The sequence below is a fragment of the Ambystoma mexicanum genome, chromosome 1p, assembly GCF_040938575.1.
Source record: "Ambystoma mexicanum isolate Mex_15411 chromosome 1p, UKY_AmexF1_1, whole genome shotgun sequence".
Taxonomy (NCBI): domain Eukaryota; kingdom Metazoa; phylum Chordata; class Amphibia; order Caudata; family Ambystomatidae; genus Ambystoma; species Ambystoma mexicanum.
Genome location: NC_090921.1, coordinates 620,561,580 through 620,589,250, shown reverse-complemented (window position 1 = coordinate 620,589,250; position 27,671 = coordinate 620,561,580). Strand labels below are relative to the sequence as shown.

General features: G+C 44.3%; 1 protein-coding gene across 1 annotated transcript in view; it reads left to right on the top strand.

Moving 5' to 3' along the window:
- The window catches only part of LOC138577213 (ceramide synthase 2-like), a 929,909-nt gene that overhangs the window by 370,974 nt on the left and 531,264 nt on the right, over positions 1 to 27,671 (top strand). The window contains exon 3 of the mRNA XM_069649612.1: positions 16,911 to 17,028. Within this exon, the coding sequence (XP_069505713.1) occupies positions 16,911 to 17,028 (118 nt within the window). The remainder of the gene's footprint in view (positions 1 to 16,910; positions 17,029 to 27,671) is intronic.

The window sequence follows — 27,671 nt, the reverse complement described above, 5'->3', positions numbered from 1 at the left end:
CCTCAGGGTTCCGAAGTTACAAAACAGTCTTCAAGTTCCAAAGGAAACCAAACGTCCAAACTTCTTCATATTGAAGGATATTTCCCTGATCCCTCTCCACCACTTGTGGTGTTCTCTCTCCACTAGGTTCGGGTGCCTCCAGGCTTTCCTAGTGTTACTTTCTTACTATCTTTATTGGGGCTTTCTGGCGCCCTCAGGTTTTTTGGTACCACTACTTAATTTGGCTCTCTGGAGTATGAGTAACCCCTCTCTTCTCCCAGTTCTTCTTGGTTTTTGTAACCCTTCTGATTTACGCTTTCTTTATTGGGGTTCTTAGGCCTTCTGGCTCTCTTGGGTCTCTTTTTTCCCCAATATGTAACTTGGCTCATTGGGTTACCTGTAACCCCTCTCTTCTACTTGTTCAGCCTTTCTTTTGGGGCCTCTGTGACCCTGTCCTTCCCTTAGCCCTCTGTTCCCCTCGAACTGTGTAACACTGCCCACCTTCTGCATTGCAGAGTGTGCTCCAGGTAGGGTGTGTCTCTTCGGCAATGCTCCGGTCTGTCTTTCAGTCTTCGGTGCTGCATACGAGCACTATTCAGACTCCACTCGTTCCTGGTTTCAGCATTTGTTTGCGGGCCCCCTGTCCACCAAGTCCTCAGCGTGGTTGTGCCTCCAGGTACGTTTTGCTTTGGTTGGTGTTGGCTGCTCAGCCCCAGTATGCCTCTGTATTGGGACAGTGGCCTTTCACCTCAGCGTTCACCTCTCGCTCCACGTCGCAGCCGGCTTTGCTGTGCAACATGGCTCCGCCCCTAGCTGGCATTCTCACGTCAGAGCCTCACCTCTGTGTGTGGTTTCTCCTCCTCCACTCAAGGGTTGTTGGCCCTTTATTCTCACTCCTGAGAGAGGGCATAACGTTCAGCACATGTTGTCGAACAGGTCTAAAGTCCATCATTACCATGTGCCAAGCACAAAGAGGTATTATCAGTATTGCTGACTTCCATGTAGGCAGACACAGTCTGCCGTATAGAGAGTTCCCCATGGGAATGGCAGACCTTGTCCCCTGGAGGGGAGTAACTCCCAGTGCGATCCCGATTTCCCAAACCCCTAGAGAGGGGTTTGCTAAGTGGGCTCACCTTCCTAGCCTCAAAGGAGGTGGCTTCCGCGAGGGATGAAGAGACGGACTCTCCAGATCCGTCACACTGCTCACCGGAAATATTGCCTAAGTGTTCTCTTCCTATAGTAAAGTGATGGACAATTGTAAACAATTAATTGCTGAGCTGATGAACTTGCATGTTGAACACTGCAGCAAATTCTTCCATGTGGTGGTATTCAGCACAGGCACTCCTCAACAGCATTGCACTTTTCCCCATCCTTGAACCTATGGTGGTGTCGCTGGCTGATAACTGTACTGTTGTTGTTCTTTCCATGCTGGCTGCCCTGTGGCCAGCTAATGGCACTGACAATTGTGCAGCCATGGTTAGAGTCATGTGCCTGCGTGTGTTTAAGACTGAGTGAGCTGGTGGCATAGCACATTCCTGCGCATTGGTGTACTGCATACTGGATGCATACCAGAAACAAATGGGGGGAGACAGTGCCCCACTTAGCAAGGTCTGCATACACCCACTGTGTGCCCCACCTATAGAGGCTCAGCGGTACAAGAGCTATGTATGTCAGGTTTCAGCCGTATCACTAACACTGGCACATATGCATTTGTGTAGCTGTCTTTGCAGTAAACTAGATAAAATAACTAGATAGCTGCTCCCGGTACTGTCTAGCTTCTGCCTAAAAACGCGCCCAAGTCACCATCCTGCTACAGCAATGCTGGCAGTTATTCAAGTAGTGCAGCAGAACCAATATGGTGCAGGATGTCTGAGTAGCATGAGGGCATGGCCTGAACGAGTGCTCAGCACTGTCTCTCTCCGACCTGTCGTTATTCATTAGATTGGATAACTGGAACAGCAGCATTCCTGTTCATCAGATGTATGAATAGCAATGAGCAAGCCAGGAAAGCAGAGGCACATTGCCTGTGCATGCTGTTGCTTGTGGTGTAAAACAGTTTAAATAAAAATGTTGCCAAAACACCACATTGTAATCAAAATGTGCTGAGACGCTAAGAGCCTTTTCTCAGAAATAAGTGCCAAAGCTCAGCCCTAGAAACCACCCCTGTAAATTAAGCACTGACATCCTGCAGTCTTGAATAGAACCAATTATGATGTCCAAGGCAAAATCAACTATGAAACCTACGGTGGCTGCAAATATGAAAACTGGAGGGTAGTCCATATAAAACATGAATCTGGATTAATCCCTATTCTGAGATTTGAATCTGTCTAAGAGTGGAATCAGTCATTAGGACCAAAGCAAAAGTGATGATGGCACACATAGTCAATCAATATAGAACCCCATTGTCATCATGGCCCAGTGTGGATTTGATCATGAAGTTGAGCTCATCTGCTTTGTGATTACACAGACCACCATTTTAACCCAACTCATTTCCACAAACCAGATGACTGATTGTTGAGGGGGAACTGTTCCTTGTTTGCAAGATTAAGACTTTAAAATAATGTTGCTCAAGTTAGGCAGACTGGCCAACCTCTTTACCTAGCGTTTTTGGATCTGTCACAGGCTTTTGATAGTGTGGGCATCCCCAATATTTTATAACATCTTTACGGTTCCCTTTCTTGACTTTCTGGACAATAATGACATAGAGTTCACCAACTACGCTGACGATACCCAGTGCATTATTCCTATTACGGGTGTCTTTGCGGACGATGAAGCTAAAATCAATAGGATATACTCGCTCATTCAAAGTTGGATGTGTGCCAACGGATTGGCCCTGAATACCAACAAAACAGAACTCATGCTCGTGGGCACTGACCCAAAAATTCACAAACTGGAGGATTTATACTCCCAGCTTGTGATTGATAATTGTGTCATAAAGATCAAGAAAAAATTTAGAACATTGGGGATCTATCTGGATTGTAACCTGAATATGAAAGCGCAGGTTAGTAGTCTGGTGTCCTCTTCCTCATATTATATCAAACTACTCTCTCACGCACATCTTTTTCTCTCACAAACCAGCAGAGAAACGTTGGCCCGAGCTCTGATTAGCTCAACGATTGACTACTGTAGTAGCCTCCTGATCGGTCTTCCAAAATGTGAAGTGAACAGACTGCAGGTAGTACAGAATAATGCTGTTAGGGTTGTTATGGACAAAAAGAGATCAGATCATATCTCCCAGTCAAGAAGGGAGCTTCATTGGCTTCCTGTTATGGATCGTATTCTCTTTCGTCTTCTGGCTATATCCTTCAACTGTATGAACAATTATGGTCCTATTTACCTCAATGAGGAACTCAAGCCTAGAACTAGCAACTACAGCCTCAGATCTAATGATCTATTGCAGCTTATTGTTCCTAACTGCAGACTTTCTCAGACTAAGGTTGGAGCTTTTTATTCTGCTGCCCCCATTGCCTGGAACAACCTTCCATTGAAACTCAGAACTGAAACCTCTAGTAAAGTATTTAGAAAAGGTCTCAAAGCCTATCTATTTAACTAATACCATCACAGTCCTGGTCTCTTTCTTCTGGCTCTTATATTTCGTCTGGATGTCTCTTTATTTGTTTTTGTTTTTTGTCAGCGCCCTTAAGCCTTAGGGTCCGTGGTTCTGCGCTATATAAATCCTAAATAAATAAAATAAATAAATAAAACTCTGGGGGAAGTTAGCTGTAAAGGGTTGCCCGCCTTATTTGTTGAATATTTTGGTCAAGTTACATACGGATACCATGATCAGAATTCGGTTGGATCAGCGGGGAAGTTTTACTCAGTGGATCAAGATGCAGCATGGGCTGCACCAGGGCTGTGTGTTGGAACCATTTTCATTTAATTTTTAAATTCATGATTTGGCCAGTATGTTTGTTAATGTTTCTACTTATCCGCCAAGATTGTGTTCTTTATGTCTACAATACATGGCATAGGTGGATGCTTTGATCATTTGCCACCAAACTGCTGTGGACCTGCAGTGGGCTTTGGGCGTCATTGAAACATACTAGTTAGCTCCAGATCTAACTGTAAACGTGGAGAAAACAAAAATTCTAATTATGAAATTGGTTCGGCCCAGAGATGTAAATCGCCCCAAGTTCATTTTTCATTTAAATAAAAGACCCATTGAGATTTGTGAAGAAATCTAGATACTTGGGGGTAATGTTTTAGTCATCTCCAGCCAAGTTGAAATTTGCATTGAGTGGCACACCATGGCCAAGGTGGCAGTCACCCAAATGAGAATGTCATAGATATGGCCAATTCTCGCTTGCTCCGCTGATTTGATTTTACACACGATACTTCCCAAGATAATGTCTGGGGCTGCATTGCTCACCAAGAGTGCACAGACAGTTATTTATCACCAGTACATTGCATTGCAGAGCAAATACTTTGAACGCAGATAGACTAAAGCAATGACTCACACCCACACACGCAGTTAGGGGATAAGTGCTCTTATACGGCTATTTATTCATAGTTAAACATACATAAATCAATAAGTGATAACACAGAAATAAATCACAGAAAAGATAATAAGCTAACAAGAATACATCACCATGGGCATAACTGAATTCCTCATCTCGCCAAAAGTGGCTGGAAGAACCTGGTAACAGCCAGGCCGAGAGCATAACAGTCCCCAGGTATTTTGGAACAAGGCGTTCCCCCTCCGGCTGAGGTCTTTGTGCTTTTTCCTGCCTGACCTTTCCAGAGCCCCGCATTATATGCCATCCTCAAAAGGAGTGGCAATTTCTCAAACCTTCTGGCATTAGCGCTTGCGCGTTGATGAGTGACCGTTGGTTGCCGGCCTGGTTGACCGACTGTAATCCCAAGGAGCAAAATGCTTCCCTCTCCTAAAGCACCACGAAAAACAATTCCATAACTCATCTTCAACCTTGGCACGGAGTATAACAAACCTTATCGGGTAACAGCCGGCACCTGTGTATGCTAGCCTCTCCAAGCTCTGCGTCCTTGGATGAGCTATGTAGACCAACACAAGCAACGAATAAAGTTGAAAACATGTTTTTCAGTGAAATACTGCTAGCCAAGCTGAAAATGTGTACAAGTGCAGCTTTCACTGAGGCATGGAATAAATATCCATTATGGCTCAGTGTGCCACCAGAATGCACTGCGCACCAGTGCCATATTTTAGCTCAAGCATCATCGGGGCCGAGACTTGCTTGGCTAATGTGGAATGGGATCAAATAGATGCACTTACTTGGTGTGGGATTTTGGGCCTACCGAGGTGGGTGCCTATTTATATCATATGCCATGAGTTGGGGATTTTATCTCTTAAAGCTGGTAGATCTGGAAATTGATGCAACTTTATTATAAAGGGCTGGAACCTCCAGGTGCGTCAATATTCGGGATGCTCTCGGATCAAATTCAACACCTTTAAATAAAGTCCTCTTCCTCTAAACACAGGAGCAGCCTCTTTGCCTGTATTCTCTGTCTGCAACAAAACGCCACCACAACTTCCGTACATTGTCATTTGAAACAGTTTTCAGATTGAACAAGATTCACTTTCTGGTACTTAAACACCTTCAAGTAGGCAAGGCACTCTTCCTCTGAATATCTCTGTGAAAGGGACAGCCTCTTTGCCTCTCATCTGTCTGCAACCAACAACAACCTATGCTTGCCTTTAAGACACTCTTCTCTCTCCTTGTTCTCTTTGGCAATGTAGGTTGCATCAACTCCAAAAAATGCCTGTAAGTAGCAATTTGCCCTTCCCCAAACTTGCCTTTATCCCTCTGTCTAATGTTAGCCAGAATAATTACGCAGAAGCTTTGTCCCCACTCTCTTGGCTTCAGGTAATCCTTGCACACTTATATCTTAGGTAATGCTAATATTCTATTTGGCTCAAAGTACTGTTTAGAATATTTTTTAGTTCCGGGAAAGGCTGGTTTTAATCTCAATTGTGAAAATACCTTGGTCACTCATGACTTGGGAAATACCTGCTCTGTCCAACTCGAATAACAATGTTTAAACACTTGACTTCTCTTTGTTAGCAATTGTTGACTGCATTAATAAAGATACAGAGGTTACTCCTCCTAGAATCTTAATTGGGCACACACGACCATTTCTTCATGTGCTTTACAAAGTTTTTAGTTCAAAAATTGGTTTTCACAGCATTTGCTTTTCACGCAAGTGAAAGAGAGAATAGCCATTCACATGCGAGTGTTACAATTCAATAGTTCCTTTGTTAAAGACTCAACAATCAACTTTGCATCACTTCTGCTCATACGCAAGTGATTATTTAAACTAGAAACTCCAAGATGCAAAATACTAGAGTGGGAGAATATCACAGTGGCAAGAATCAAAGTGGCAAACTTACAATTGGGAAAACTGCAGGCGCAAAATACAATTTTAGCAAAATATCCCAGTGGCGAGATTCAGGGTGGCAGGCCTATATTTTGGAAATACTCTGGGAAGCAAAATGTAAGTGTGGCAAATATCAGAGGTGAGATTCAAAATAGCAAACCTATATTGGGAATACTTCGGGAGGCAAAATGCAGGTGTGACCAAACCATACCAGTGGCGCAATTCAAATATATTGGGAAATAATCTGGGAGGCAAATTACAAGTGTGGCAAATTCACACAGAGCGAGTTCAAAGTAGCAAACTTAAATTGTTCTTTTGTTCTTTTTTTTTTATAACATGCTTAATACCGGAGATCAGTTTCTAAGCAACCAGTTTCTAGGTAAAATGGAAGTGTAGTAAAACAAGACAGTAGCGAGATTCAAAGTAGCAAACTTATAGTGCGAGGCCTGTAAGAACTCCCTGTGGCAGAGTTGAAACGCATTAGAGTGTAGAAAGGCAGGTGAAGCTGGAAGTCTAGTCGGTACAGTTATCAGATGGTGAAGGCTAGCTGTGTGTGAAGAAAGATGTGTGGCCAACAGGCTAGAGGGGGAAGCAGGTTGAACTATCTAGGTGGCTGAGTGGTGAGGCTGAGCGTTATGGCATTAGTGGTAGGGTTCGTTATGGCATAAGTGGTAGGGTTAATTGGCATAGTGATGGGGCAGGCAGAGCGCCTGATTGCTTATGTACAGCATCTATGCGTGGCACAATCTGCATCCCTTACCTGAAAACTGCAGTTTATTGAGACCAAGGTGTGTGGCAGGGCTAGGGCACCAGGTGAACCAACAAAAAGGGAGGGAAATCACTCTTACCCTTTGCACTTCGCCTGACTGCCTGGGAAGTGGCTTCCCTAGGAGCAATGCTTAAGAAATGGAGAGTGGGAGGGGAAAGGGAAAGGGCCAGAAACAAACAAAGGAATAGACCACAAATACTGTGCACTCTAGGAGCAGTCCATACCAAAGAAACAGACTGAAAATGACAGTAAAAACACAGATATAGCCCTCCAAAAAGGCACCAAACAGGCCCTAGTGAAGACGTAAGTGTGTTGACAACATGTTAAAACATGTTCATAACAAAAAGTATATCTGGGGAGCTTTACTGAATGATAGTGAGTGGTTTAAATGAATAGATTGAACCATATCTTATTATGAGTCTAGGTACAGAGGTTGAAGAGTTCATTTAACTTGCGGTTTGGTACATTCCCAAACCACAAGTAAAACTATCAACCAGAGTGTATAAATACACGAGAAAATGTGCCTCTTTAATTTTGGAGTTAGACTTTAGGGCTTGCAATTGTAGTTCTAAGGGTAATTTCCAGCAAGGCCAACCTTTCAAACAGAAGAAAAGAAAAGCCTTATAGATTACATTTTAGTTCATGTAAAATGATGGAACCTTGTGGAAGAGTCCAGAGTACTTGTGCTCCCAGAGGGTGACCAGGACCCTTTAATTACTGAAAGTGTGATTTGTTATGGGTCAGCTACAATTGTGTTCTATTTATTTTTGTTAGTACAACGACAACAGTAAAAAATAACAATAACAGATTTCTGTGGTCCAACATTTCTGATACAAAACTGCTGAGCAACTATGCTGATCTATTAACAAATATAAAAAAATATGTAAACATTTCCACAGTCAACCTAATGGCACAAGAGTGTATTTCATTATAAATTATTAGAAATGCTAAGGCCTTCAGCCGCAAAGGTGAAAAAATGTGATTTCATGGTTTGATAAGGAACGCAAAGAGTCAAAAATGTAATTGTTGGAGACGTTAAAATCTACTGTTCCAGTATTCAAGACACAAATTGGCTAGTTAAGAAGTAACTATAAAAATACGATCGGAAGAAGGGAAAATTACCAGTTTGAAGATCTGCTTAAGCAGTAGACTGAATGAAGAAAAAATTGAATTTTGGCAAATTGTTGTAACGGCCAAAATCATACATACTGCAATACATCTGGTGTTCACATTTTTCTATTCTTTATAATCATAAAGATTCAAATGAGTTCCCTACAGTGAACACAGTAAAATGGACAAGAAGGCACCATACGATATTCCCACAGGTAGAAATTAAACATGCACTAGACAGCTGGACACTAGGGAAAGAACCTGGGTTAGAGTTCCTTACTATCAAACTTTTTAAGGGAGAGGATTCCATGTTGATCCCTCCCCTCAGGCGGGAAATTCCAAGTTTCAAGCTAATAGCGAGCCGCAATAGTCACTTCCCACCTCAATTCTACAAATACACACATCACACCATTTCTTATTTGACAAGAGCCAAATACCCCTAGGCAATGGCTAGTGGTGAGTTGAAACTGCGTCTTGCCCCTCCTTACAAAGTTAAATAGCAATTTTAAACAAGACACTTTATTATCTGATGAGTTTGAAGGATACAGAAAGTGATCCCTTGTTTAGAAATGCTGCCAGGAACGACCCAACAAACTATGGACCAATTTCTTTAAATGACTTGTGCTAACACCTGTGAAAAAGTATTCTTGAATTGATTGGCAGAGTGTTGTGATGATAGAAGAATTTGTATGATTTACATGCAGGAATTTGACATGGTAGAAGTACAATCAATCCATTTCTTTACCTGTTTCTGTTGATTTTTGAAAGCCCAGGCACTGTGCATGCTATTCATGGACTTGAGGACAGCCTTTAATGCTGTCCCTCATCAGAAACCCTGGGAGAACTAGAGACAAGTGTTTATCCCAGCACAAATAATGGATGCCTTGAAGAGTTTCTACAAAGTCAACTTTGCAAAAGTGAGATGTGGTGCTGTGGAGAAACGTCTAGACCACTTCAGGGAACAGGAAGAGTCGGGCAAGCCTGTCTACTTGGCCATTAGTGCTTTGAGTTTTGTATAATTCCAATAACAGTTAGAAGCAGATGCACCAATTTTAGGAAGATAATTAATGGAGATACCTGTATTCGCTGGTGATGTGATCATCATAGAGAAGGCTACAGCTGGCCACAGAAGCAGATGGATTTGTTTAAAAAGGTATGTAGATAAAAACAGAAGAAACAAAATGTATGGGATGCCAATAGTGCAAACATGTAAAGTACAACATTATGTTACAGGGCAATAAACCAGGAAAGGTAGATTATTATGACTGTTTGGCCATTTGTATAGCAAGAAATGGAACCTGCTCACAGAAGATTGAAAAGGGCAACATGATTTTTGGTAGATGAGGAAAAGCCACTATTGGCTTTGCAAAACACTATCAAGGTAGAGCGATCAGCCCCACCCTTCAGATTATCAGAATGCAAGCAATTTCTGCAGCACCTTATGGAGCAGAGATGCAGGGAGTTACACATATAAAGCCTTTAGAAGTTAAATAAAAGATACTGAAGTAACTTTTTTCTCTCTCCAATAGCAGTGAAAACAAAGCATCTCATTTGTGAATGAGATATTTTTGTATAAAATCTACTGCTATGATAAAACCCCAACTTTATTGGGTGAATATCTGGACATCAATAAACTTGACACATAAAGGAAGCTTTGGTTGATGACAAAAGTGCACTGGGGCAAATCATCACCCATTGTTCAGTTACATAAATTCAGCAGGTAACGTGATTAAGAAGTACCATTTTTGACAAATCTAGCAACATCGTCACTAATTCGCTGGATGTAAGCTTCTCTTACGTGGCCAGGGATAGGCAGAGGACCATGTAGGGGAGGATAAACTCCAGAGAGGCAGACATATACTGAACCAAAATAATCCTTCATATGTAATTTCTAATGACACCCATGTGCCTTAACAACATCCCTATATGGCTTATTTTGACATAGATAAAGAATTCCCCAGTTTTCTTGACCAATAACCTTATTCACCCCACCCCTTTTTTTAGTACTGAGATGAGGAAGAGGGCTGGAACAATGAGGATGACCAGAAGCGGTAAGCAAACTCTGCATTCTAGTCTTTGGAAAATGTTAACTAATGCGGGGAAGTTTAAAACTCACACAGCTGAACAGAATACGAGAGAAAGGCAGAAACTGCGGTGGAACAGAACTTGTGCTGACTCTGGTTGGAACGCAGAAGGTGAGCACACTGTGGAAGGCAGCACGTAGGCTGACCAGAAAGGCGTGTAGAGGGACTGGGCCAAGAGAAGCTTGCCGCTTTATTTATATAGACAGCTGGTGCCGCAAGAAGCAAAAGAAGGTAAAGCGGGAGCCAAATGACTAATGGGACGCACTCCCAGTCAGCGGACAAAAGGAGGACGATGCAAGGAACGCCAGAGCTGCCCAGTAAGCCCAGAGAGAGAGCATGGTTTACCGGAGAGCTAGAGAGCAAATGTCACATATCATTAACAGCACGAGAAAACCCAACTAATGCAATTGGAGGAACTTATAGTGTTAAGAAAGGGTTGTAACCCAATGCTTGGGAAGACAAATTGATACGAATACGAACAATGTTAAGAACGGGTCAGTGACCCAATGCTTGAAAAAAGAGACTGCTATGAGTACAACCAGTGTTAAAGAGGGTTGATACAAATAAGAACTTTGCTAAGAAAGGGATGGGGACCCAATACTGGAAAAGCATAATTTCTTGGATAAAAGAGAGAGAGAGAGTGTAGAACAGAAGAGCACTGGATGAATAGTGAAACAGGAAAACAGTGAGTCTCGGACTATAAAAAGCCCTGGTGGTAGAGGAAACCAGGCACAGTGTGAGTCTGAGACCTGCAACCAAGAAACAGAGTTTTGATATCCTAGAAGAAATGTAAACAAGGACTAAGAAGAGAAGTAAAACTGAAACCATGGAACAGTGAAAATGGATACAAAAAGGAAGCCTCATACCACTTTTAAAGATAGTAATAAAGTTGCAGTACCCTGGCAGAAGAGTATGCCAGGGGTAAAAAGAGGCACAGTCAAAGGAAAAGGGAATAACTTTACCCCTTTACGGCTAATTGAGATACAGAGTAAGAACTGTGTGTTCAAAGGGGACTCAAGGGAAGGCTTGTCCCCCGGGAGTAACCTTGAACTGTATTAACATATTGAATGGTGAAGGCGGAAGGAACAAAGGGAAAGAGTTATTTTTCTTAAGACTGTGGAAGTATAATAAGTAGAGATACTCGAGGAAGAAGTTGTCTCCCTTGAAACTATGAGGTGAAATATTGTATAAAGAAAGAAATGCAAGGGGAGAGCCCTTTGAAACAATGGAACATTATTGGAACTTTTTTACAGAAGTACTTGACAAACAGTGAACGACCTGAAGAAACATAGGTAAAGGGAAGAGCCCTCCCTCTAGTGGAACTTTAATTCCTTTTCTTTTCTGCATCTTGGAACTTTGAAAGAAAGCTATAAGTGCAGAGCTTACAGAGAACTCCTTTTACGCATTGTTCTGAGATTAGTGTTAAGGGTCAGTTTAGGGCTTTTAGACACAGGACAGAAGACGCTCTTTGGTTCACATCCTGACACAACGTTCATTAGTTTTGTTGAGGCAGGGAAATCCCTCATAGACCTAGGGACAGGTAGGATTTTCCCACCCCTTCTTATTATTGTGGCAATAAAAGTCTGTGATGAATCCATTTGAGTTATCACTGATTTCCCAGTGGTAGCCTCCTCCCATGTGGCTAGGGAATGGCAGCCACTACCTGATTCTGACCCTGGTAGCAGCTTGTGAGGGAGGATCACATGGAGAAGACTACTGAGGAGATGTTTTGGCTCCATTGGTCAAGACGCAGTTCCCCTCCCCCCCTTTCCAATGAGTAAGATACTTTAATACCCACATTCCTAATGGCCTACTGTCATTCTAGTTGGGCCTTCACCTTTGGCCCAAACACCCACAACTCACACATACCACCTTCTTTTCTAATATGCCTTGTTGTAAACATCCAAAGAAAACCCATTTGAAAAGTAGAAGCCAAATGACATTTATGGACTCCGCTCCCATAATCACTCAGGTCCTCAGACAATGAGGAGGATGAGAGAGTTTGTGCAAAGTAACCAATGACCAAAATACAACGTGCAGGCTAGTTGTTTGTCAAAGCCTACCTACATTGTGTGGGACATTTAAAGATGGTGACGGCACTCTGACGTCTATTAGTGCAGAAGAAGATCGTGAACTCCAGGTGGAAGCTCGCGAGTGCTAGACACACAGAGAAGGTTACCAGGACAGAATGAGGGAAGCCGCAAATGAGCAGGAAAAGCTGTGGAGACGAGAGGAGCGGGGCAGAAAATCCTGGGTGTCGGGCCACTCGTGGAAGCAGCGTCCATCCATCCATTGGGAATGAGAGAGGAAGCCAGCGTTCAGCCGTTGAGCCACACAGAATGCTGTAGAGACCTCTGCTGACTCCAAGGTGGAAAGCGAACGAAGCGGGTGTTCCACAAAGGCGTGGGCAGAGTTGGAGATGCAGGAAGAGACCAGTTAGTCTAACCAAATCAGCTGGGTAACCCAGGGCAGTCCGACAAGTGTACCAGCCTATATTTGATAAATATGAAATTGCCAACGATCAAAAGAGCATAAGAAGTAGTACTATTACAACATCCAATAAGAAGAATGTTTGTATGTGGACAAGACACAGTACAAAGAAAAAGCGCAAACCAATACAGGTGGATGAGATGCGACTGTGAGGGAGAAGTTTGACCAAGTGTTACCATAAGCCAATGTACCAAGTACCTCACGGTATAGGCCATATTTGAATAACCAAAGAACTGTGAATCAAATTAAGAGAGGTCCTGGCAGGCGAGTACAGCAGGCAGGTTAAATTAGGTGAAAACCCTTAGCAGGAGTGTATACCGGGTGATCTGAAAGAGATTATAACAAAAATCCTGGCAGGTGAATACACCTGGCAATATGCAGAGTTAAAGAGAAATCATACAGAAAGACTGTTGCAAACCTTGTGATTTAAACAAGAACTTTGTGAGTCCCATGAAGAAAAGGAACTTTTAAAGTGGAACTTTTGCCATCCTATATAAGAAACCACAGGAAGGGAACCACCCCCTGGAACCAATGGTCTCTACTTTTAGAGAACATTTTTGTTGGAGTCATTATTACATTGCTGTTTTGAACACTTTTTGCTAACATCAAGAAAAAGACATTTTCTTCCACTCTTTATTGTTTTGTTTTAGTGTGAGGGTCAGGATATGATGTTTTGGACACAAGGACAGCTTTTTCAGTTAAAAGACTTCCTGTCATAGACTGATCCTTAGTTTAGATTTTTAGGTAGGGAAATTATTTTTTAGAGTAGGGCTAGTTAGGCAATATTTTCTTGGGAATATGAATCTCTTACGTCTGACTCTCATTTCGGACCCCTGTGATGAATCCTGTGAAGTCATCACTGATCCCCTCATGTAGCCAGGGGACGGCAGCCGCTACCCGATCCTGATCCTGACCTTGGGGTGGTATCATGAGGGAGGATCACTTGGGGGGGGAGATGGCTGTCGTGGAGGAGAGACACAGTATTCTTCCCTGTCATGTGAAGAAGACACTATAATTCCTAAATTCCCGATGGCATGTTGTCATTATACAAATCCTTCCAGTTGTAAATCCCTAAAACCCCTTATTGCCAAACACCCTAGAGAGGATACCATTCACACCTCACAACATATGTATAACTGTCATGGCCACTGGTCAAGGACCACTAGCTCCATCATCTAAAAGGTCCAGGCGGACCCAGTCCTGGCACCTTTGGCCTTTGGCCTTTGGCACCAGGCTCATGAGAAAGTGTGCTCTGCACACTTCATTTCTGGTGCACGTGCCATTTCCTCCCCAGCTGGTTCCCCACTTGGAGCCAGGCCAGGCGTGGCCGTAGGGAAACATTGGGCCGCACGTGCAGCATCCTTTGGGAGTGGCAAGGTGGGGCCACAAGGCAGAGCCAAGGGGGCATGGCTGGGACCAGGCTATTTAAGCCTGCTCCGCCCACATGCAAGCGCTTCGCGTTAGTCTGCTTCTTGCAGCGTAACGTTCACCGCCGCCTGAAGCGCTCTTCCCTGATTCCAGCAATACCATCGCTTGAAGCGCAGCTTACCTCACTCCAGCACACCATCTTCAGCGTGCACCTTACCTGATTCCAGTAATACCATTGCATGAAGTGCATCTTACCTGATTCTAGCCATACGATCGCCTGAAGCGCATCTTACCTGATTCCAGCCATACCATCGCCTGACTCCTGCAATCCCATCGCCGGCAGCGCATTTTACCTGATTCCAACAGTCATCGCATTCGAGGCGCATCCTCACCTGTTCCGGGCGCCTAGCTACGCGGGAGCGCATCTTACCCAGAATCCTCGCTGATCCATCCATCCAGTAGCCACAAGCAGGTCTTCGAATAGCTTCCTCTCGTCAGACATCACCAGGCCATCCCTGCAGGAGAAAAGGACAAACAAGGTTAGAAACTACATGAAGACTTTACGCTTGTGTTGCGCGCTACTCAATCCGTGTGCTTGACCTTAAAACCCCTCTTACCTTCTACTGGGGACCTCGTACACTCCTCTGGCACCGTGTGGAGTCGCTTCCAGCACTGCGACAGATTAGTCTGTGTCTCGTCGTTAAAATTAGAAAAACTGTCCTTGTGTCCAAAACGTATCTGACCCTCACACTAAAATAAACAAAAGGTGCTAGGTAACTACGTCTGCATTAGATTCAGCAAACAGTGTGCAAAAAGTATATAAATCCAATAAACCAATCCTTGCATCCAGGGGATGATCCCCTTCCCCTGAATGGTCTCAGGCAGAATATTGGAAATGGTCTGTTCAAACAAGGTTTCTCCAAGATTAGTAGAGATTTCTTTTTCACATAACACTTTCTTACATATGATGAAAAGTGTCTTTTCCAAGCAATGGTGTTTTAAGTATGGCAAAAATATCTCTTCTATACAGCAACTTAAGTAATGCTGTTTTAACACTTCCTTAAGGATGGGAACATTTATTTTCCAAACAATGGGCCTCATTACAAGTTTGCCGGTCTGGTAACAATAGTACCAGTAAGCTTGCCGGTTCCGTTGTTACCAGACCAGCAAACTACGAGTTCTGCGAGCCGGTGCCTATCAGCCCGCCAGGTCTGACCTGGCAGGCGGACCGGCACCCACCCGCAGACACTGATGGTAGCACCGGCACCATTCTGAATTCTAATAAAGAACTAGAGGGCCAACATTCCATACTTTATGAGAGCACATCGCGTGGCAGCCGTTTTCCATTGATTTGCCTGCCATGGACGCCATATTGTTGGAAAAGCTATCATAGGAAACAATGCAAAGTGATGTGTTTTTCCACTAGCATGGCGTCCAGGGCTGGCACAGTTTCTCTTGGAATGTTGGCCCTCTAGTTCTTTATTAGACCTCTGTGGTAGTGAATAATGATGGCCATCTGGGAAAAGGGGAAATTGAATATTACCGAATGTTTGGTGCAGGCTGGATCTACCAAAATAATAACTTTGAGGTGGAAAGCGCCATCTGCAGTGATAACAGATTAAATTAAGTTTTGCTGAATCCTCCTGGTCCTTAATGTTGGTTGGCATACTTACATTTCAGCAGAACACCGGGTATTGACCTAGCCCTGCTCTCATTGGTGTCCTGCACCCTAGCTGTGCACATCCTGCACCCTAGCTGTGCACAAATCTCCATGACGATCAAACCTAGTTTTAGATATGATATGCGAACTTGTGATAGTCAGGCGTTCATTGGGCTGACCTCATTATGCTCATGAAAATTGTGAACCCAGGAAGACACCACCTTTCATACTAAGCACACTAAACTATTTTAACCTCACACAAATGAACTGCACCGAACTGTACTTTCTCGTGAGACATTTCTTTGCCCCACTTATACAACCAACAGGAACTTTGAGTTCTGTTTTAAGGAAAGAATCATGGATTTGACAATGCTGCTGTGGGTATTAAACTCTCTCGAGGCGATTATGGCTGGAAGTGGCTGCCATAGCAAAGTCAGAATTGACCGCTTTAATTACAGCCAGCTTTAAAGGGGCGCGCTGCAGCAACCCAGTCTAAACTGGCTTCGATTCCACTCAATCGGCAAAATGGTGTTCACTGGGGTGCATGAAACAAGGTCTATTTGCCCCACAAGAGCCACACTTGCCAGATTCCAGAACGTTGCTTCGCTTCATTCCTGCCCACAGTCCCCCAGCCGCGTCCGGTGTAAAACGCAACTCTGCCCCACTATGCTGTTTTCTATGCTAGCCCATACACCAACTGCACAATGGAGTGGCTACACAGCCAAATTGCCTTATTTTTCCTGCATTGAGTAAACCAACACATGTGGTCTGATCAAACCAATCTCTTTCAGATACCCAGAATTCTGGCCTTTTAGTGCTGGACCTTTCCCCATCTAGCACTACACAATATTTGCACATTAGGTGGCCCTCCAGATGTTATGAACTACAACTCCCATTATCCCTAGACAGCATAGTCGATGCTGAAGGATCATGATTGTTGCAGTCAAAACATCTGGAGGGCCTCATAGCGAGCAACCATGCCGTTCTTGAGCCCCTCAATCTGTAGTATTGCCATTTGCTGATGGGCTTCTCCATTGGGAGTCGTTTGTATGTTGGAGTGGATGACACATCTCTCTCTTCTGTCTTTGTCTTGATCCAGGTATGTGGCGCTGCCCCTCAGCAGATGCTTGGATGTGAGGCAAAAGTCAACAGCAAAAGCAGAACCCAACCGTCTCCTGGAGAGATTCTATACCACAGAAAGCAAATGCCCAACAGAGGTGAGTTTCTCTCAACCATGCTTTTTCACTTCTTTTTTCAAAGGCACTACCAAAGTCCACTGTATAGTGGACACACAACCCAGACGTGCAGAAAGATGGGTGCAGGGAGGTCCACTGACATGCCAGGCCTCGGGCGAGCACATGCTCTCATTTTCATTGATGCTCACTCCATTATTTACAATTTAAATGCCTTAAAGCATGTGTAGATGGTGCCCACTGTGTCCTTTCAATCAAAAGGGACCGATGTGCAGGGTATCTGAACCTCAGGTTGCAGCCAACCAACATAGGGGATCAGCAACTGTGTCCTGAGTTTTGGGGTTCTCTTATTTGGGAGGCTCTAAACAGTGAGAAAACACAAAGGGAAGTAATATTTACCTATAAAGCAGGTGTTGTCATTAGGCACATACCTAAGTAGTCAGGTGGCCAGCTGGGCAACAAAGAAACACTGGAGTGGATCGGAAGACATGAGGTGTCTGGGCTTTAGAATTGATTTGGGAGATTGCACGTGTTCTGAAGTTGCTTTGTGAGATGGAGGAGAAAGGGCGATCGTACATGGCTTTTTCAGTTGAGGGTTGGCACAGTTACTAGGGTATCTGCACTGGATCGGAGCACTTTCCTTCTGAAGGATTCTCGGTTCATGCCATGGAAGGCGCAGTCAATGATGCAAAGAGTTTTGAAGTAATGTGTCCATTTGATCGGGAGCCATCGGAGCATCGAGCGATATGGGCTGGTGTGCTTGTATCTTTTAGTCTCAGAAGCAGTCAGTTGCCTCGTTTTGAACTTCTCAAAGCCTGTTGAGTAGCTATTCCAAGAGGTTGTTGCCATAATCTATTCATGAGAGTTCTAGTACACCAACTGCCACCGGTCCGTGCATGTAGGTCAACAAAGGCATGACCTATCGGTGCTTTCTAATCTGGAAGAAGAAACTCTTAACAATAGCTTTATCCTGTGGTTCCAGTGTAAGTTTCCTGTCGATCCTGAGTCTGAGGTTTCTGACAGTAGTTTGTAGAGGAGATGTTCCCTTTTCTTTGGGCTCGGGGATAGGCGTGGGATTTGATAATGCTGTGCCACAAATTGTAACCTCGGTTTTGATTTGGTTGAGTTTGTCTGCGTGTTGTCATCTGTAAGTTCATGTGCTCATCTCCAGTGCATTTATCATAGTCATTTGTATATAATTTGGGTCTCATCGGTGTTGTAGCAGCATGGCAGACCTGAGCTGGTTATAAGTTTCACAAGTGCGGTCATGTGAATTTTGAGCAAGAGACACGAGAGACTGGATGCTTGGGTTACACCACTTGTCAGCTTGTGGGGACATTACCTAAATGCGGCCATGCCTCCTGTTGTTTCAGTCCTTTCAGCTGGGAATGATGTGATCCAGCATACAGCGGTTCCTTTCAATCAAAAGACCTCCAGTATTTTTAGTAGATCCTTGTGGCTGATAGTGTCCGAAGCAATAGAGATGTCGACCAGGTGGAGTACACTAGCTGAGTTGGCCTCTTCTTGGGTCTCTTGGTCGTCTGTATGTGCTGTTGGTTTCAACGTATTGCCAATGAGGAGTTTTGGCGCTGAACCGTGTGTTAGAGATTGATTGGTTGGTTGTGTACTGGGTCGCTGGTTGGGGGTCAGCCGTGGAGGTTTGGCGAGGGCTAATTTCAAGGTGTGAGCTGCAACCTTTTGCTTGATGGGTTGATGAGGGCTAGGAAGGCACGTGTTCGTTGGGGTTGCTTAGGTATTGCTTTGGGGCACAGGTATTCCAATGATCCTGCTAGAAGTGTAGCGTTTACTGTGGCGAGTGTGTCCTGGGTGGCAAAGGGATGAATAGTTGTCTGTGTTGGGATGCTTTGTTTCAACTGTGTTTTTCCCCTTGTTGGGAATGGTGGAGTTGGTCCTCTCCTGTCCAGGTGATCTTGGATTTGAGGAGGTTTTCTTCCTAAAGTGTATCACAGTGACATTGCAGAGTTCTTGAGATGGTGTTGGCGGCGTTTTACAGGCTGCAGGGTTTCTGAATGTGTTCATTATTTGGAAGACTGACTTTTGGTCGTATTGCCCTGACTGTATTTGGTGTGCGTCATTTTTATTTTTTAAACAATTTGTTTTCCATTCTTCATATTTTCTAGAGCCTTTGTGTTTTCATTTTTGTTTGAGGAAATGAAGTTAAGAGACTTGTTTCTTTTGTGAGAATATGATGGGCATTTAGGTGGCATGCTGTCGAAAGTGTTGGTAATCCAGTTATGGATTTTGTCAGCTAGGTCGTCCAGCATTCTCAACAGTTTTTTTTCATTTTGAGTCAGAGTTTGGAGTCTTCACGTTTTTATCATGACGATGTCCAGCTAGATCCCGTTCCAGTGTGTTATTAAAGTGTCGAGAAGTCTTGGATGATTTTACAAGAGGTGGTGCTTCGGCGAAGATGCTGAACGAGATGGACGGGTGGCCTCCCCAGGTTAAGACTCTTTGGAGAAGTAGGTGGTCACATTTGCATTACTGAAGACAAAATCCTATGTGTGACCAGCAGTTTGGGTGGGTCTAACATTTATTTGAGGTGTTGCGTGCCAAGGAATGTGGAGAATAACTGTTTCTCGCCATAGCCTAATGTCTCAAAGTATGGTGAATTGTTGGCTGTCTATCAAAATCTTGGCGACTGCATCAGCAAAAGGGTCTGTGAAAGATATCATATGAAGGTGGTTTGTAGTGCTTGTAGGTGTCAGAGGAATGTTTTGCATTGAGGAAGCGTTACAGAGTAGGTGTGGAATCAAAAAGCCTAAACAACAAAGGGATGTGAGTGCCTTTCGTGTGGTGGGTAGCACCGGAGCATGTTTCCATCTGTCACTCAAGTATTGGTGTCAAGGAAAAGCAAATTAGCCATAGACACGAGCTACCCATGTCACTTAAGTGAAAATGTAGCATGGTATATTTCCTTTGGCATGTTCTTTTATGGACACTCATAGAATCCTTGAAAGGCTTACTTACCATGTGTATGTTTCAATATTGATTGCCATGTTTGTAAGGCTCAGCTGCCATCGAGTTGGTAGATGCTGTATTCAGGGTGTCTTCTCGGCCTTCCTTAAACTTAATGATGAAAATTTGGCATGCAGTATGACTTCTGGTGAAACACAACCAATTCTTCCCTTTTCTGATACTTCACTGAACCTGCTTACTCCTACCCCCCTCACACCCTGCATATATTTCTTTAACCTACATCTATTCATGTTTCCTTCTTGTACCTGCTTCCTCTCCGTATTACTTAATGTTTGCTAGAGTAGTGAGTAGTGGCAAGGGTTTCCTGTTCTCAATATGTCACAGTCATGACAACCACGCTTAGCCACCATGCCTGCTACCAGTGTGTCGGTGATATCTCATCCTAACCCAGTGTCAGCTGTTACCTGATCCTAGCCTTGTGAGTGGTATTAGCCGGGTGGTTCACCTGGGAGGAGAAGGGCCACCAAGGGAATAGTGTGACTCCGTTAGGAGAGATGCAGTACTCATCTTCTTCGGAGGGTGAGCCTTCCATAATGCCAGAATACCTAATGGTGTGCTGTCAGAGTAAGACTCCCCTTTCCAAAAACACTCAGTGTAACTAGTAAAAAACAGTTCTGGTCAGCATTGGAATAGGACATCAATATCTATACTTCTGATACATGTGATTCCCCCTTTTATTTGAGCTATGAACTCAAGAACCAACCAGTAATTTCTTTAAATTCATCTCTGAAAGGTATGTTTGATAAAGAGTAAAACAACCGAAAACATTGGGGATTTTAAATTCCATAATGCTCTAAATACTGAGATGACGACGAAGCGCTCAGAGAGGCAGAACTCTGATGCACCGTCTAGTAGCTCTAATGACCCACAACTGAGCGGCACCTTTGAATACTTGAGAAACCATCAGGTGCAGGCCATTAGAACTCATCAGCAGTGGGAGCAGCAGAAGCAGGAAGAAGATGCGGGACTGCTGCTGTGTTTCCAGCAAGTTGCGGTTCCGAGAGACTCATATGAGTGGGGTCTTGGAAGTGCAGAGATCGGGAAGCGATGTGGATGTAGGATGTCCTGCAGGAGAGAGGAGCTCTCCTAATTCTGTGCAGTTCTCCAGTGGATGGCGAGTACCGGAGTACACGAGGAGTGAATCAGACTCCCTGCACAGAAATTGCACGCACTGGAGAGGTGTCCGTAGCTGTCGGGTGTTTAAATCATGATGTGAGGAGAAGAAGCTGAAACAGCAGTCGGTCGGACGGAAGCACAGAGTGAGACCGGTGAGTTGGCCTATGCAAGCTGACCCTATGGCACTCTGTGGCAGGCTGCTGACTGAGAATAAACATTTTGAAAACCAAACTAATTAACTAAATTTTTATTAGGAATAATCCTTCTATTAAGAGAGACCGAATGATGACCGATTATATTCAGCATTGCCAAAGTAAAGAGAGGGCAATACTTGATAACGAGAACCAGCATTGCCAAAGTAATGAGAGGGTAATACTAGATGACGAGAAACAGCATTGCCTATCAAAGAAAGGAGGCAAGACTTGAAAAAAAAGACTCTATATACCAATGCCAAAGTAGTGAGGGGGCAATACTTGGGGCCTCATCACGAGTTGGGCGGTAACTGCGGCGCTAATAGCGCTGGCGTTATTAGCCCTACCGCCAAACCCACTGGCGGTATTAACGCCGGATCACGGGTTTGGTGGAACAGAAAATCCCCATTCCCCTTTGAGCCCATTCGGGAATGCCCCATTCCCCATTGGGCTCAATGGGGAAATTTCACGCTTTTACCGCCGGTGGATTTCCGCCCGCTGTAAACGTGCCGAAAATCGGCAAAATCTCGGCGGATTTCCCCCAGCTCAGAGATGGGGGAAAATCAGCCGAAGCCGTGATTTGGCGGACCCTTAAATCCCGCAGTAACAGCGCTACCGCCGGATTTAAGGGCTACCGCCAAACTCATGATGAGGCCCTTGATCAGGAGAATCTGCATTGCCTAAGCCAAAGAAAGGCAGTAACAAATAAGAGGGAAATATGCTTACAGGAAACAAGCCCTCCTTATAGCCATTATCAAAGGGGAGAGAAAATTAACCTGCATTGCATGTGGCAAAGAAATCAGTGGAACAAACGGCATCAATGTGTATTACGCCCTTATGAAAGAAGTTCTGAATCTCAATGTTGTTGAAAGTAAAAAACCTTTATAAAGCCTGAAGCTGACCTCACCAAAGTGCTTGTAGTAGTAGTAAGAGTTTTTACCCTGGAAGTTGAGTACAACAGGAAAGGAATTGTTCGTGGTAGTCCTGGCAGGTTAGTGGACCAGTAAGAATACATTGAAGTACTGCCTTATGGTGGAAAGAAAGCGGCAGGGCCACTAATGTATTTCATGAACTGTGGTAAAGCTATCCTGATAAATTGACAAAAACATTGTTGTTTATAAACATGTGGGGGTGGGAGGCAGATGCTACTATTCAATGTGTACAATAGACCCTATGGTAATACCTCTATGGAAAGCTTTAAAAAATGTGTTGGATCAATATTGATTATAAACTAAGCAAAGGTCTTAGCCCTTTGGTGTTGGCCTTGGGGGAATTGAATCTTCAGATGGAGCCAGTCAATGAACTGATGGGGCTCTGGGATGAATTGGATGTGGCACTAGGTATTCCTCAGTGGTGTGTGAGAAGCCTGCGAGAACAGATCTGCTGGCTATTGATGCAGTGCACTTAATATATGGTAGCAACCTGAGAGCCTGCAATGGCCGATTTAGTTCATACCAGCCTGCCGATTTTCTCTTTTGAAGGCCCTATGGGGAGCTCTGGGATTTATTATATCTTTGTCAGTGCGGTGGACTGGGACAGGATTGTTAGTGTGAATGTCCAAAAGCGGGGAGAGAGTGATCATAGCCCTGTGTGGTGTGAATCCAAGGGAGTGTGCCTTGGGGACGAAGTGGGCCATGTGAGGACTGATGGTTCTGTAGTAACTGTTGATGGCCATGCTAGGCAAAGAATCAAGTGGGTCACACTAGATTATGAGGCAATGAAACCTGGGTTGTATGCAGCCATCATTCCCTTACTGGGTGAAATCTGTGGAGGTGAATGTTCTGGAGGGCAAATTATCGACACATATGAAGGTATGGTCCGCTTTATTTGTCCATTTGTGACCAAGCCTGCCAAGAAGGTAAGACAGGAGGCCCTGAAGGCCGAAAGATGGTTTGATCTGGACTGTAAGACTTCTAGGGACTCCCTGATGCACTATTTGAGGGTGGCGAATCCGATAGACAAACAATCCCTGTGCATGCTGAGGGAAAATTACAAAACAACGATGCAGAGAAACTCGCTTTTAATCAGGATCTATGGGATGACCTTCACTTGACGTCTAGAGCGGGCAATTCTATCGGGTTCTGGAGGTTGCTGAATGGAAGGGGTTTCAACTAGGTAGAGCCGTTCAGGTGCCAGATTACTTCTGATGTATAGTACAAACACTTTAGGGCCCTTTATCACAATGGCTCATTTATCAGCGGGGCAGCTCAATTGGCCAGAAGTTGCGATATCCAGCTGAGGGAGGAAGATGGCATCACGCCTAAGGAGGTGGCCATCATGGCACTAGGGGCAGGGAAGGCCCTGGTGCCAGACAAAATACTAATAGACCTCTTCCAGGATGAAGTCGGTGTATGGGCTCCTACTCTATGCCGGGTGCTCGATGCTGTGGTAGGTACTGGTAGCGTCCCCCGATCCTGGCGTGATGCTGAAATTGTACCCATCATCAAGAAGGGTGATAGGCATACACCTGGGAACTACAGGCACATTTGCTTGCTAGATATTGCTGGAAAGGTTTATGCAAATGTACTCTTGGGACACCTACAGAAGTAGGCCGACGAGAGGGAAGCTATAAACCATCTACAAGCAGGCTTTAATAGGGGTGTTCGCTCAGTAGACCAGGAGTCCAGACTGAGTTCGAGCCTGTGCAAATTTGTATTATTGAAAAAAAAAAACTGTACGCAATTTTCGTAGACGTTTGTACAGCGTTCGTCTGTGTACCACGGCTGTAGTTGTGGGAAACAATGGCCAGGAAGGGCATGCCTAGGAAGCTTACTGACAATATTCTCGCCTTATGCTCTGGTAATAAGGCTGCAGTGAGGTTGGGTTTGGGGGAGGGGAAAAGACTCTGTCAGTAGAGAAGGGTGTCAGGCATGGTTGTGCATTGGCTCCCTTCTTATTCTCCCTCTATATTGACAAAATCATAGGGGAACTTGTACAGACAATCCTAGGCTCCGTCAAGAAAGACTCCCTGCTTTGTTTTTCGCAGACTATGCAGTCATCTTGTCGACCACAGGAATGAGACTAAATAAACATTTCGCTGTTTTTATGAGGAAATGTAGATGCCTCAGGCTGGAGATCAACAGCGATAAAACAAAGACAATGGCCTTTAGGCCTAGATTGGATAGGAGGGTACCATTGAGTATTGAGTACGAGGGTAAGATCCTAGAGCAACTAAGTGCCTATGACTATCTGGGTATTCGGTTCACAGAGAGCTTCCAAGGGCAGACCCAGCACTGTAAGACTATTGATGCATTGGCCAAATATTACCAGGAACTACTGAAATTCTTCAGTACCCATGGTAGAGTGGCAATATCGCCTGCCCTGGAACTCTATAGAGAACAGGCTCTGTATGGAGCTGAACTGTGGGGCCACTAAAGGGTTCCATCTCTTGGTGTTTCAGAGAACGGCTTCCTTAGGGCAATCCTTATGCAACTGAAGGGGGCCCCAATGGCTAGCTTTTGAATGGAGTGCAACTGGCCCGCTATTGCAGGAGTCCTGGCAATGAACCCAGTGTTGTATTGGGTCAGGATCTGGTCTAAAGAACATCTAGCACCCTACCGATTAGCCATAACCAATTTCCTAACCTTTGGGTGGGGTACACATGCCCTCCCTTGGTTTAGGTTTATACTCTCAGAGCTTCTCAAACTTGATCTAATTGGGCCATGGGAGAGGCCACACAGTATAACATCAGGTTCCAAGGTTGTGGTTAAACAAGCTTACCATGAAACAGTATTGAACCAGATGATGCAGGATTGAATGGCTCTGGGTACTGGGTGGATGTACCTGCTCCATAAAGGGTCATGTGGTTTTGAGTATTACCTGGATAATGTTAGCCCAGGGTATACCCGGTCGCTCTACATACAGCTGCGCATTAACACCCTAAAAGTAGCTCCCTTCACTGCTAACTGGAATGAATGAGAGGAGTAGCACTTAATGCTTAGCTCATGAAACGGTCATGCATTTCATGTTGTTTTGTAGTAGATACTGTGATATGAGACGGTGGTACTTGGATCTGCTGTTCGAACTCAGGAAAGTACAAAGGCCGAAGGAAGCCCTTGGAACTTTGCTTAAACGCCAAGGACCCGGTTGTGGCGTTTGCTGCATCCAAATGTATACAGTGAGCCTGGCTTGACTGTGTTAGGAGCTAGGAAGATCCGCTTGTGCCAGGATACCAGACTAATTTATAACAATTTGGGAAGATATATTGATGCTGTACATATGTGTTGCATATGAAACCGTGGATTTTATTATTGATTACTTAGTTTGATGAACTGGTGAGGGAGATTTGTGATATGTGAATTGTCGTTTTATGAAATGTTTCATTGTGTGCTTTTATGGCTCCAGCTGCCGAATAAAGCTGTTTTTGATCATTAAAAAGAAGTGTGAAGTGTCTGTCTTTTCCAAAGAAGAGAAGCTATATTGAAATACTCTCTAGAAGTGTGAGGACAAAGTCTATTTGGTTGTTAAAGCAGAAACTTGTGCAAACCTTGAACAGTCACATTGGAAGAGGGATACATCGTGTTTAACGTATCCATGTACCAAGTGGAAGGCTTGTGAAGTGAAGAGAACTTTGTGTTGCATTTGAATTAGAAATCTGATATTGAAAGGAACTGTCTTGACTGGACCTTTGATCTGAGAATCCTGCATTAATCCTGGGGAGGGGGGATCAGACCCAGGTTACAAGAACACTTGTTTTTATAACGTTTATCTTTGCATATAACTACTATATTGTTGAGTTTGATCGGCCATCAAATACCTGTATATTTTTGTTGTATGTATAAGTGTGAGTGGCAGAAACCTTTTTTCTTATAGTCTTAGTTTTTTTTTTTAATACAACTTTATTTAACATTGCACACAGGTTAAGCACATACATTTGCGACATTCAATTCCAGTAAACATACAACAAATACAGGTAGATACAGGTAGTTTTGCGTTGCATTCGAGTCATCAAGGGCAGATAGATCCACCAAATATTGCCTGTACCGTGCCCATACATTTCTGGGTTTAGAGGGGGCCATCACTGAGTCTATGTACAGTTCTTCGGTGTTGTTAGCCCATAACATGTCTCTGTTCCAGTCCTCTATTTTTGGCGGTTGTGCGTTCTTCCACCTCATTAATATGACCCTTTTTGCTAACAATAGACTTAAATTGAGCAGTTTTCGCCATGTTGGGTTCATTTTCCCCATCGCACCTAGCATACATATCCGCGGTGTCCATTCCACCGGTTGGTCTGCCATCTTATCTAGATCTCCACAGACCTCAGACCAATATTGTCTCAGTTTCACACAGTCCCATAACATGTGGTATATATTAGCATTTTCAGAGTTACATCTTGGGCAGGTGCCAGAGAGAGCGGGGTATAGTCGCTTGAGTTTCACCGGTGTGTAGTGGGTTCTATGGATAATTTTATAGTGGATCAGCTTGAATCTAGAGTTGCATGATATCAACTTGGTCAGTGCACAAATCTGGGACCAATCTTGGTCTTCTATCGGTTGGCCCAGATCCCGCTCCCACCCGGTTTTAGCCGTGTGAGGTACCATCGGCGTGTTTGGATTATGGTTTTGTAGAGAGCGGAGGCCGTGACTTTCTGAGTCCCCCCTGTGAATATGTAACCTAGTCCCATGTTTATTTCGGGTTAATTCGGGAATGATGGGTAAATCCGTTGTGTAAATGCTACGACCCTACCAAACTGCTGTTTGTGCGCATTTGTGTTTCCCACCTTGTCTTTAATCTCCTCCCACTTAAGAAAGCATTTATCCCGGAACAACTGTCCCCATTGTGTAATGTCTCTGGCACTCCAATGCAACGCCACTGCACTGTCTATGGGGAAGGGTGTGTGAGGGTCGCCCCATATTAGCATGCTCGGGTGGTATAACTTACTGGCTCCAAATATATCAGCGATTTTGGCCCATGCAGTGATTATGACATTGGTTGGGTTTATAGTGTTGTATTGTTTAGCGGTGGGCCAAGTGATTCTTTGTACAGCCAGTGTCGCCTCCCGCTCTCTCGAAGGGGGGGGTGCAGGGCCAGGATTGAGGAAGCATGTAGCCCAGCCGGCAGCATATTGCGCCTGTGCTGCCAGGTAATACAATTCCATGTCGGGGGCCATAAGGCCGCCCCTAGGATACGTGTCAGTTAGTACCCTCCAGCTCAGTCTGGAGTGGCCGCCCCATATGAACGCTATGCATGCACTGTTGATTTTGGAGAACAGAGCGCGACCTGGCCACACTGGCACTGTACTAAAAAGATAGAAAAGCTTAGGCAAAATGATCATTTTGACTAATGCTATCCTCCCCATCATTGATATGGGCAGGGCGTTCCAGCGCTTCATCTTGGTGCAAAGTACGTCTGCCAGTGAAC